This window comes from Thunnus thynnus, chromosome 5, assembly GCF_963924715.1.
Source record: "Thunnus thynnus chromosome 5, fThuThy2.1, whole genome shotgun sequence".
Taxonomy (NCBI): domain Eukaryota; kingdom Metazoa; phylum Chordata; class Actinopteri; order Scombriformes; family Scombridae; genus Thunnus; species Thunnus thynnus.
In genome coordinates, this window is record NC_089521.1 from 30,523,470 (window position 1) to 30,535,705 (window position 12,236).

General features: G+C 38.7%; 1 protein-coding gene across 1 annotated transcript in view; it reads right to left on the reverse strand.

The window, feature by feature from the left end:
• Window positions 1-12,236, reverse strand: part of ankrd27 (ankyrin repeat domain 27 (VPS9 domain)) — a 43,103-nt gene that overhangs the window by 19,908 nt on the left and 10,959 nt on the right. Inside the window, exons 3-9 of the mRNA XM_067590673.1 lie at window positions 10,508-10,618; window positions 9,433-9,741; window positions 8,559-8,618; window positions 7,340-7,393; window positions 5,566-5,631; window positions 4,867-4,943; window positions 2,654-2,775 (exon numbers count right to left, since the gene is read on the reverse strand). Coding sequence (XP_067446774.1) covers window positions 2,654-2,775; window positions 4,867-4,943; window positions 5,566-5,631; window positions 7,340-7,393; window positions 8,559-8,618; window positions 9,433-9,741; window positions 10,508-10,618 — 799 coding nt within the window. The remainder of the gene's footprint in view (window positions 1-2,653; window positions 2,776-4,866; window positions 4,944-5,565; window positions 5,632-7,339; window positions 7,394-8,558; window positions 8,619-9,432; window positions 9,742-10,507; window positions 10,619-12,236) is intronic.

Here is a 12,236-nt window from a genome sequence, read left to right on the forward strand (position 1 = left end):
GGCCAATAAGCTCCGATTTCCAAAACAAACTGGACAAACACATTAGAGGGCGACAGAGCGGATATTGTCCTGCTCGCTGATCTGATTACGCGGCGGCGAGAGGAGATCACGCAGAGTTCAGACGGGCTGATTTGAACAGTCATACTTTCTCTCTGATGAGGTGAATCCAAGCAAATGCCCAGAATACTTACTGATGAATGTGCACCAATAACTGCAGATAAAACTGAGATAAAGAGAAGCAGCATGTTAGATATTCTTACTCTGATGTTTTTTTATGAAATGCATCTCAGCTGAAGTGATGAAGAATGATGAAATCTAACCTGGAGTTACACTCAGAGCTGCACAGTCTGTCATACGTTAACTTAAACAATGAATTAAACACAATACTGATGATGTTTGATTCAAAGTGTCTGGTCTGATGCATCCAATCAAGCGCTCCCTCTTCTCTGATTTAGTGTTTATTCTCGACATGGTCTGATAAGTTGGTTCATGCATTCGTTTCCAGTCGACTAGACTATTGTAACGGACTCTTTTTGTTGGACTGGTTAATAAACTCCAGCTTATTCAGAAGGCTGCAGCCAGAGTATTAACCAAAACCAGAAGGTGTGAACACATCACCCCTGTTTTAATTTCTCTTCACTGGCTCCCAGTAAAGCAAAGAATTGATATTAAAATACTTCTTATTGTTTTTAAAGCTATGAGCGGTCTAGCTCCCTCCTACGTTGTTGACATGCTCTCTGGATACACACCAGACAGACCCTTCAGATCATCAAATAAAGGTCTCCTCACCAAGAATAAATACTGAATCAGCTCATGGTGCCTTCAACCATTATGGTCTTACTCATGAACTCAGGTCTGTTTGTCTTCCTTTAAAAGCAAACTAATCTTTTTTCGCAAGCTTTTAGTTAGGTTAATGGGTAAAACCTTCTTTTTAGAAACAGTATTATTATTATTTTATTATTTCTTTGATAATAATAATACATTCTCACCTTCTAATTTCTTGTTGTTTTTATATATGAATGTTAATGTAATGTTATATATTTTTGTCATGTATGATCTTTACTTGTTTTTAAGCACATTGAGTTTACGCCTGTAGTATGAAATGTGCTATGAAAATAAATTTGACTTTATTTATTTTATTCATTATCAAATATTTCATTTAACATTTTTGATACTAGTGATGATTCCTACGTTTGGTTCCAATACTTTTCTTGATATTTTGAGAAATATATAACATGTTTTTTCTACAAAACCTCTTTTTTTCCATTTAATAAAAACTGAAAATTTCCTTCCTTTTTTCCTCAAGATATTTTCTCATTATAACCAGAAAGTTTTGTCGTTATATCGAGAAACTGAGCAGTTTTTCTGTCATGGTGGCAGTGATATACTGCTTCTTCTACAATGCAACAGCAGCTGAGGCTGATGGGTATCTTCATGTTTTACAGACTGACACTGATTGAATTAAAACTTGTGGCCATAATATGAACCTACAGCACTGTTTCTGTGTTAAACCTGCAGATTCTTTGTCCACTAGTTTTCATCAGAAACTAGTAGTGAACACAACACACATCCTCACATTTAAGTTGATATGTTGCTTATTTCCACATCCAGCAGTTACGGAGCAACATCATCATTCATGTGGAGTCGTGTTTCTGTCCACCTGGTGAATCTAAGTCCAATATTCACTCTCTTTTAGCTCTGTTTTTGTTCTCCACCAACTCCTGAGGGAAATATCTGGCTCTTTAGCTGCTAAATGCTCCACTATGTTCACCAGCTAGTCTACAGCTAACTGTGTCTGTTTGGTGCTGAGCAGGTAGTGTACAGTGGTTTTTTACAGCTTTTTCTCTGAAAACGACACTATGAGAGCGCTGAGAGTGAACCAAAACAGTAAAAGTTGCAGCCGGACAGTTAAACAATGAGCTGAAACTCACTATAAAGCTCCATAAAGCCGAGAGGAGCTGCAGAGTCACTGATAATTCTCTGTAGGTTCATCACTACGAGCCACGACCAACACATTACACACTGACAGTTCTTAGATTAGTTATTGATTATGACTGCTTTAAGAAATATTGAGGAGATGATTAAAAGAAGGATTTTTCAGAGTGGAGAAGAAACCAGCTCCTTCTTCCACTTCACAACACTGCTGCTGTTGGCCAATCAGACTCCAGTATCGAACCTGTCCTCACCTGACCTGCAGCTGCACGACAGCACAAAAGCAGGCTGCTGCAAAAGGTGTCCCAACAACGAGTAGTTGATAAAATTATCAACACGCAGGAGTAATGCCTCACATAAAACAAAAGTGTTTGTGTTGATTTTCCACAGAAAAACAGCTGTTCTGTCAGAGCTGAACACATAAACTATGTGCCAACGTATCTTCATACCCGACAGCTGCGGTGACTGTTCGGTAGAAGTCACCACTTCCTCAAAACAGGGCTGAGGAAGAAGTATGAAAATGTGACTCATGCCCATAAACATTAAACTGTACATGTGAATTGTGGAGGAGGTGAAGTGTGTGACTCCTCCTCTGCTCTCAAGGTGCAAAAACTGTCAGGAGAAGCTTAAGTCTTCAGATTCATTCAGTTTTACTAATTCAGTTCATTAGACAGAGATTCACATGGAGTTACACACACACACACACACACACAGTGCTCACCTGTGCGTCGGGGGGTCTGGGTGGCGGTCAGGGCGACTCTACGCAGGCAGAGCAGTTTGAGGAGGGGGGAGGTCTGCTGGTTGAGCTGACTCAGCTCTCTTTTGGCCCGAGACAAGTTAATACTACAGAAACACAACGGTTACAGCTCAGCTTCAAACATTCATCAGCACAATGTTACATCATGTAAATTAACTTTAATCAGGGTTTCTGCAACAGATTACCTTTTTAACACCACAAAAAATAAAATTTTATATCTTTTTCATGGTCATAACACTCAAAGAATGATGAAAAACCAGTAGGGACAAAAAGGCCTACAATTATTTATGAAATACATACATTTAGTGACGTTTTTATCACATTTTTGTCACTATTTAATATATTCAAAGGGTTTTTTTGTTTTTTTTAAGACTTTTCAACATTGCGGGTACTCAGGTTTTAAGAAAATACTAATGTACAGGTTGTCTGCAAGGATCAGAAGGGACATTTTAGGCTGCTAAAGGCCTTTATATGATATAAGGGAGAAAACTGATCAACGTTATGAATGAGAATGAGAACAAAAGACAATATAAAGTGGCAGACAGGATGCAGCGTGATACAACTCTGTTCTGGATTCACATTTAAATTCATTACATGGGTTTGTTGTTCTAACACTTTACAATATTTGCCAAATCATCCCATCAGTTCCATTGATTTTCTGTGGTGAAGGCAGCTGTTGGTTCCTGTTTATTTTAGGGATGCACGATATTATCGGCACGTCATCGGTATCAGCCGATAAAAGCTCTAAAATGAAATATCAGCATCGGCGAATTCTGCCGATTATGAGAGGCTGATATGTCGCCATCTCCTCCGCCGCCTGACTGTGCTTCCCTTGATGGACTGTTTCACCCTGACGGTCCCGCTGCTTCCTCCGCAGGCTCCACTTCACTCAGCTGCCCGTCAGACACGCTGCTTCTTCCCACTTTAACCCGAATAACAAACTGGGGCTCGGTGCTCCACATAGAGAGCCAGGGCTAACGTTAGCTGGGAGGCTAGCAGAGGCTAGCTGGCTGTGCTTCCCTCCGGTCATGCTGTGGCTAACGCTCTGCTCACCTCTCAGCTAACGTTAGCCCCAGCTCTCCATGTGGATCCAACTGGACCACCGAGCCCCGATTTGTTATTCGATCATACTTAGTATAATCTATACTTGCATGCATAATAGTCTCCTCCGCCAGCTGGTAAAAATATGTGCATATATCGGCATCAGCAATCAGCCACAATGAGTTGGAAATATCGGCATATCAGATATCGGCATAAAATCCAATATCGTGCATCCCTAGTTTATTTATATGAAAATTAACCTTTAGAGATTGAAATTAGCTCTAGGTAGATAATCTCTAACAATGTTTTTTTTGTTCTTATCTTTTTGTCAATGTAACATTATCATATGATCATTTAGCTGCATTAAAAAGTCTCCCTGACGGTGTGTTAAAGGTCATTCTGAAATCAGAGATGAGACTCTGAAAGCACTTGTTGTCACTATTGTTGCAATTATACTGTATAAGTTGATTAGGACCAAAGCGTTTGCCAAATAAATGTAATTTGAGGAAAACATTTTTAATAAAATAAATCAAATTCACATGATCCTTCATGACATCCATGTTTGCTTGTTGTTTGTCTGCTGCACAGCTCATCAAAGCGATGTCGTTTTGACCTCGGACGTCTGAGTGTTCCTGAATGCACCACGCAATGATAACAAAAACACTAAAGCGACTTAAACGTTGTCTGTGATGGATTATCTATCAATAACTTTGACCTTTTACCCTTCATAACAGCCAATCAGTGTAACTGAAACATTTCATTATTGATTGATCTGTCGGTTATTTTTCTTCATTAATCGATTGGACATAAATATCGATCACTGTTTCCCAGAACCTAACATCCTTGTTTTGTCCACAACTCAAAGATATTCAGTTTACTGTCACAGAGGACTAAAGAAACCAGAAAATATTCACATTTGAGAAGCTGGAATCAGAGAATTCGGACATTTTTTTTTTTCATCAAAAATTACTAAAAATGATAAATCTATTATCAAAATAGTTGGCGATTAATTTAATAGTTGGCAATAAATCGATTAATCGACTAATCAGCTCTAAACAGAAGATGTGTTCGTTTGTCTCCAGCCAAACAAATGAAGTATTTTCTTAAAAACAGCAGCTGTGACACGTTGGACTGACCTGAACTCCGGTTTGACTCCCAGTTCTTTCTGCTGCAGGTCCTGCAGGCTCCTCGTGGTTTTGTTGAACGCAGCGTCCTGTCGATGATGAGCAGCACAAACACACGCGAGAGAAATGAAGACATGAGGTCTGATCACATTACTGTCATTACACATCGACATCAAATTTAACTGCAGCTTTGATTCACTAATGGGGATGTTTGCGTGTCAGCGGGATCAAAGAGACGGAAAGAAAGAAATAAGATTTATAGATAATCTCTGATCTCCTTTGTGCTCTGATGTTCTGCAGCCTGTCTGTCAGCCAACTTAATGCGTTCAAGCTCTGAGCTCTGACTGTGTTCTGTTAGATTTAAACTAAACCTCTTGTAGCTGCATTGCAGACGGTATTTGCTTCTCCTTCTTCTTCTATGGTGGATTTCTGCTGTATGTTTCTGCAAAATTGCTGATCTGCAAAGAAGCTCTTGATCGTTGATATTTTGCGATCTACATTTTGCCAGTTATCCACAGGAACGAGAACAGATATCAAAACACTAAGCTGAGCCAGAAATGCAGTGAATATGATTGCTATCTGCAGGTGGAGCATCATTTCATTTCAACACCTGCAACACCTCATACTCAGCACTTGTTGGTTTTTTTTATTTGTAAAAGACACATTTCAGTGTTTTCAGTGTGTTTGAGGAGCGAGACGTCTCAGACCTACCTGGCTGGCTTCAAGCGTTCCCACGAAGTTAAAGATTAAATCATGGATACCATGATGAACATACATCTGGAAAAACAAGAAGAAGAAGAACTTTTGTGAGAAAGCAAAGCAACAGTCAGACACAATCCAGCATCAGTTATGTGAAATATGTTTGCATGTTTGATTTAACAGAGTCACTAAACAAAGACTGAAACTCATTAATAGTTTCATTAACAGTTAATATGACAATCATTTTCTGGATTAATTAATTAATCGCCTGCTTTATAAAACAGAAAACAATGAAAAATGTCAACAAATGTTTTTTTTTCAAATATTATTAAGACAAAGTAAATCAGTAAATCCTCACATCTGAGAAACCAAACGAAAACATCAAATTTTGTATTTTTGCTTGAAAAAAAAATCTAAAAACAATTATTCGATTATAAAAATAGTTGCCAATAAATTTTCTATTGATCAACTAATAAATCGACTAATTGTTAAATTATTCTTTTCTAAATAAATTTAAAGAGTGAAATAAAAAAACACATTTTAATCCTGTTAGTTGTTCATTTCTCATATGACAATTATACGTCCAAAAAACTCATTTTGATCATTTTTTTTTACATCAAAATCCTTCTTTTCTCTCTTCCTGTAAAAAGGTTTTCAGATTTTTGATGACTCATCTTCAAACAAAACAACTAAACTAACACGCATCATAAAAAAAAAAAAAAAACTACACGTGAGCACTCGTGTGTTCTATCAGTTTGTTTTCATTTCCTAAACACTGCGGTTGAGCTCTAATTCATTTATTTCCCCCCTCGTGCTCCTTCTGATCAAACCACACGGTTGAGGGAAGTGTGTGTGTGTGTGTGTGTGTGTGTGTGTGTGTGTTTCAGGTCAGGCCCAGCTGATTGACCTGCTGGTGTGTAAAGGAGCACCAGTTTCTCCAGTTTCTCTCTGCAGCTCCGTATTCACTAATCAAAGCCCACGTTTCAGCGCTACGATTTGATGTAATTGCCTCTCGTAACTGTACGTCACAATACGGAAGCTAAAAGACGCTCTAACTGTGATTTTGAAAGGAAATATTTCAGCATATGAACGACATGAGATGCCACGCAGACGGTGAAAAAGGAGGCTGAATGTAAAAGTGCTAAAAAAGTTTTTTGAGAGCACAGGTGATCGCTGCAGTATCCGCTGGCTGCTTGTTAGCTTCATGGTTTAAATGGTGTTCAGCTGGGATTAAAAGTTTACAAGTAGAGTAAAAGTTCCTATGATTAAGGCTTTGTTGTTGAATTTTTTGTTATTTATTATTTATGATGCTGTTGTTGGACGTAGTTGCTGTTAGTCAGACAGAAAATATCAAAAGATTACTGTTCTGTTATGATGTTTTACACCTTTCTGTTTTTCTGCCTTTTGTGATTGGATTTTTTATAGACGAACCAGTTTATTTAATCCCTCATAAACCTTGAATACAACTACTCACATCAAATATCTGAAAACTAAAATGTTGTAGTACAAATAGAGACTTCCTGGTCTGGGACTGAGCGGATTAAAGGCTGCGTTCATGGGTGTATAATCGGATATGTTTGTGTATGTGCTGCACGGGCTCCTACGCTCCTGTTCCTGCCTTCAAAATGTAGTTTTCTTTCTTTTAGTGTTTATAATTATAAGAAACGAAGGCTGGTTGTTGACCTTCAATTCAAATCCAAGTCATGAGCTTCATTTTCATTCGTTTTTAAATGTGTCTCAGAAACAAACCTGTTAACTTAAACCCATGAACACTGAGTAAAGTTACCTCCACTGCCTGTTTGAGGAGAGTCATCTGAAGCTCCTGCTTCGCCAGAAGTTTCTGTAGAAAAACAAAATACTCATCAGAATCAGTTAATGCAGAGAAATGGATTAGTCACCGCAGAGGATGTGACGCAACTCGTCCCGACTTCTGTGATCAGGCAGAAAATCGAGCAGAGAGAGGAGAGGGGCTGCTGCTTATCTTATTAAACTTGACGTCTCTGGTGTCATGTGGTGTCTTCACTGATCAACATACAGTTTGTGTCCCTGTGGATCTTTGGGGGGGGTGGAGGGGCTTTCCCCCTCGTCCACAAATGAGACAGAAACTTAAGATGCATTTGAGCGCCAAGAATTTCCAGGTTTAACACCAATAATTTGTCCTCAAATGGTCAACAAAAGTACATCAGTGATAAAGTGGGACGATGCGATAATTAACTGCAGCACATGATGAACAACTGGCCATAAAATCATATAACTTCCTTTTATCTGTAACGTCCAGGGATGAAGAATATGTTCAGGCAGTGGAACATCTGGTTTCCGGCGGCTCTTTCTCATTAGTCCACTTCATGTTATTAACATAAATACCTGGTAAATACTTGTCTGTAGGGCTGCAACTAACAATTATTTTCATAATCAATGTTTTTTTCTAAATTTATTTTTTGGCCCATATAAAATCCGAAAAATTCCCATCACCTAGAGCCCAAAGTGATGTCATCAAATGTCTTGTTTTGTCCGACCAAAAAGTCCCAAACCTCAAAACATTCAATCAACTATAATATTAAGACAAATAAAAGCACATTTTCACATCTGAGAATCTTAAACAAGAGAATTATTGGATTTTTTACTTCAAAAAATTTTAGATTGATCAACTGATTTTTGCAGCTGTAGTTGTTTAAGATTTCCAGATTTTACAAGTAGACGAGGATCATCTAAACGCTGCGTTAAAGGGCATCTGAGCACTTTAAGGACTCTTTGTCCACGTTAGCTTAAAGGCTGAGATTTAAAGTTTATTCTTGACTTTGGAAACTTTTAAAGCCAACATGGACATTAAGTCTTTAGAGCGCTCAGAAAAATATTATACTTGAACGTCTTCAATTCCATAACAACTGGGCAAACCGCTTGAGGAAATCCTGCTCTGAATCTACAGCTCAACTTCTCACCCAAAACCTTCCAATATCTGCATAGATCTCGACCGAAGCTGAACCTGCGGGTCGGTTTCTACTCACCAGGCGAGAGTCTCTCAGCAGACACTGAAGACATTTAGTGTAGAGACCGTTCACTGAGTCCTGAGAGGAGAGAGAACAGACGAGCGGTCAGTGCTGCAGGGAAGCTAACTGATCAATCACCAAAACTGTTCATCTTCTATTAAAAAGGAAAAATAAACCCTTAAAGGACGGGTTCACAGTTTTTCAAGTCTGTCAGGGGCCTAAATGAACATTGAAACTTGTTTTTCTTGCTGTAATCATTCCTCCTGTTCATACTGACTGTTAGAAGATCCCTTCATAATGCACTTACACTGTAAGTGATGGGAGACAAAAATGTATTTAAAAGTTTATCTGAAGCTAATATGAAGCTTCAGCGTCCAAATGAGTCAAATCAAGTAGATATCTTTCAACGTTACAGTCTTTTTAGTGCCAAAGTCCCTCTTTTTGTTACTATACTTCCACCTGCAGCTCAACAGGGAAACACAAAGAGGGAATTTGATGCTAAAAAGACTGTAAATGTGTCAGATATCCACTTGATATGACTAACTCAGACTGCTGAAGCCTCATATAAGCTTCACATCAACTTTTAAATGACTGTGTGGACACACTGTGGATTTTATCCTCCATCACTTACACTGAAAGCACATTTGAAGGATCTTTTAATATCCAGTATGAACAGGAGGAATGATTACAGCGAGGAAAACCTCTTTCACTGTTCGTATGGACGCCTGACTGGTGACAAGAGGTGAGGAAATGGAAGGAAAAGACAGAAGATGAAAAAGAAGCAGAGGAAGAAGAAGTTCAAAGACAACAAGTAGCAAGAAGTTGGAAAAATAATGAAGAGGAAGGAACGAGAACAACAACAGAAGTGAGGAAGATGTAGAGTTTGTCCTACTATGTGGTGTCGGAGTCCCTTCCTCTCCTGCTCCTTGAAGGCCTGACAGAAACCGTGGATGAACTTGTCCAGTTTCTGGGCGTGACGGCCCAGGAACTCCCTGACATCCTCCAGGCTCTTCAGGCAGTAAGGGGGCGGCGGGCTGAGCTCGGCCGGACTCGGGTCCACCTCGACGGGCCGGGAGATGCATAGGATGCTGTAGCTCTGCTCCTGGTCGTTGTAGAACGTTTCCTCGAACAGGATGGGGACTGACACCGAGGCTGGGGAACCGGATCCCAGCAGGACCTGCCTGTCCTGGATCCTGACCTCCTGCAACACACAACAGCAGCGCAACATTAAAGCAATGGAGGCCCATCATCATATAAATATAAGATACTTAAAAGTAGAATAAAGTAACTGAAGATTATTTAAATGAAAGCCAAAAGCTATTTAGAGCTGCATGACTTTAATTCAGGTTTAAGAGTAGAGCCAATAGGAACCTCTTACTTCAATCTAGACTTTAAACTATCCAAAAACCATCTTCTCCCCTTAATCTAATAATACTAATCTTTATTTAGGTAAAGTGTTTATTCAAAGTACTTTACAAAAAAACACATAAAAACATAAAATGCAGACAGTTAAAACTAAGTTAAAACCATAAAAATGTAATTGAATCACTCTGCCACGCTGATCTCATCAGACCAGTCGTTCCAGAGTTTAGGAGCTCTGACAGTAAAGGCTCCTTCACCTTCGTGTTGGTGTTTGACTCTAGATGTTGGAACCAGAAGAGACGCTGAAGATCTGCTCTGTGGCATTATATATGGCATTGTGTTTAGCTGTGACAGGTCCAGGTCTCTTGCCTTCTTGACCTCATACACCGCTGTCATGTGCCGATTCAGTGACATTAATCAATAATGTTATTAGTTCCACCTGTGCTTTTTTTTCCTGCTGTGACAAATCAAATGTCTGCAGCTTGTTTTCAAATCAGTCCGTATCCAGTATTATGTGTGTCAGACTGGACTCTGGTATATTAGTTATTTAGTTGTTAGTTTTAAGATGATTCTGACGTCATTGATCTTTACGAAGTGAGACGAACCTTTCCATCCACAGTCCGGTATCCGTCCCCCTCAGGCTGCAGGACATAACTGTCGAACTGAGAGTCTGAGAAGCTGCTGACGGTTAAACTTCCACAACAAGGCACCAGAACCTGCAACAAGGGAATAAAGATATTATTAGTTTTACATTTTTAATCATCACTCAGCGTTAAAGATCAAACAGTTTATACAAAACGAAATCCAGTCTATAACTCATGACTGTTTCCAGTCACACTGAGCCGCAAATTCTTTCTGCGGCTGGAAGTTTTGATTCTGTCCAGACCAGGAACGACAGAAACATCAGATAAAAGAAGCGTTCTGGTTTTTAAACATGCTGACAGTAGAGGAAACAGACGGATGCTGATGCTAGCAGGACTAATCACTGAACTAATCGCTGCAGTTAGAGAGAAATACTGATAGAGATGTAATGAGCAGTGACACAAACGAAGAAGAAAAGAAAAGTGACTAAAATACTGTTTATATAGCTGTGTTGACCCTAATTTTATTCCATAGTGAAACCCTGACATTTCGCACAGTGTGTAGTGTTTGAACACTGTCTTGTATAACTGATTTTCCAGGTCAGCAGTCTGCTGCTGTGAAACACGTATTAGCAGCTGTAATCCAGTTAGATGTATTTTCCTGTGTTCTGCTGATGTTTTGACTGCGAGCGGATCATCTGAGTTTCCAGTAGTGAGTCAGAGCCGCTGCTGGAAACCATCCAAAACATCTGATTCTCATCTGCTGAACTTTCAAGCGTCTTGGCATGCTTAAACATGTTTTATAGGACGATTATTGACTCGTTTAGATCGTTTCATATGTTGATTTTTTCACTGTTGCAGTGAGAGAGTTGCACTTTGCCGCGGACTGGAGTCTTTAAAGTCCTTCTTCAACTTAAAAAAAATGTGTTTTGCTTATTGTTACTTGACTTGAACTGTGCAGAGTGATGCATGTTTGACACCAGAAGACTGTTTTCACCTGTTAAAAGTTAAATATTAGAATTAAGCTTATTGTTATGTGCATATTATTACACATGGCTGAGACTTGTATTATTATAATACTTCTGTTTATTGTTACTTGAATTATTATTATTCCAGTAACAAACATTAGAAGCAAGTTCTCTAAGCTTAATAGCGGAATAAAAAAGGTTTTTTGAACACATAATAACGCATAAAACACTGTATAATATCATCATGAATGAGGACAGGTTGTATATTTCCAAGTTTTCCCTTTTTGAGAGAAGCGAAGTGTGATTTATCTGAATATGGATGTTAATAAACCAGATTGGATCTCCGGCCTTTATTGGATGTGTGAGTATTGAAGACGAATTATTGAATTATTATTGAATATTGGAATATAAGTCAAAACGTTATACTGATTGGCTACTGAAGGGGCCGGCGCTTTATGTTTGATTTCACCCACAAACACTGAGAACGGACTTTACAGTGAAGTAAATGAACAATATTTGTACTAGCAATCAGTTAGTTGATCTACATTAATTAATCTGCAACTATTTTGATAATCGAATAATCGCTTTAGGCATTTTCTAAAAGGAAAAACAAACATTTGCTTGTTTCAGCTTCTCAAATGAGATGATTTGATGCTTTCATCTGTCACTTATGATAGTAAACTGAATATCTTATTTTGAAAAGCTAAACCCTGTCAGAGGTTCTTCCCCCAAGCCCTCTGAGTAAAATGCTGTTTTTAAAATGTTCAAAGAGTAAATGTAATTCA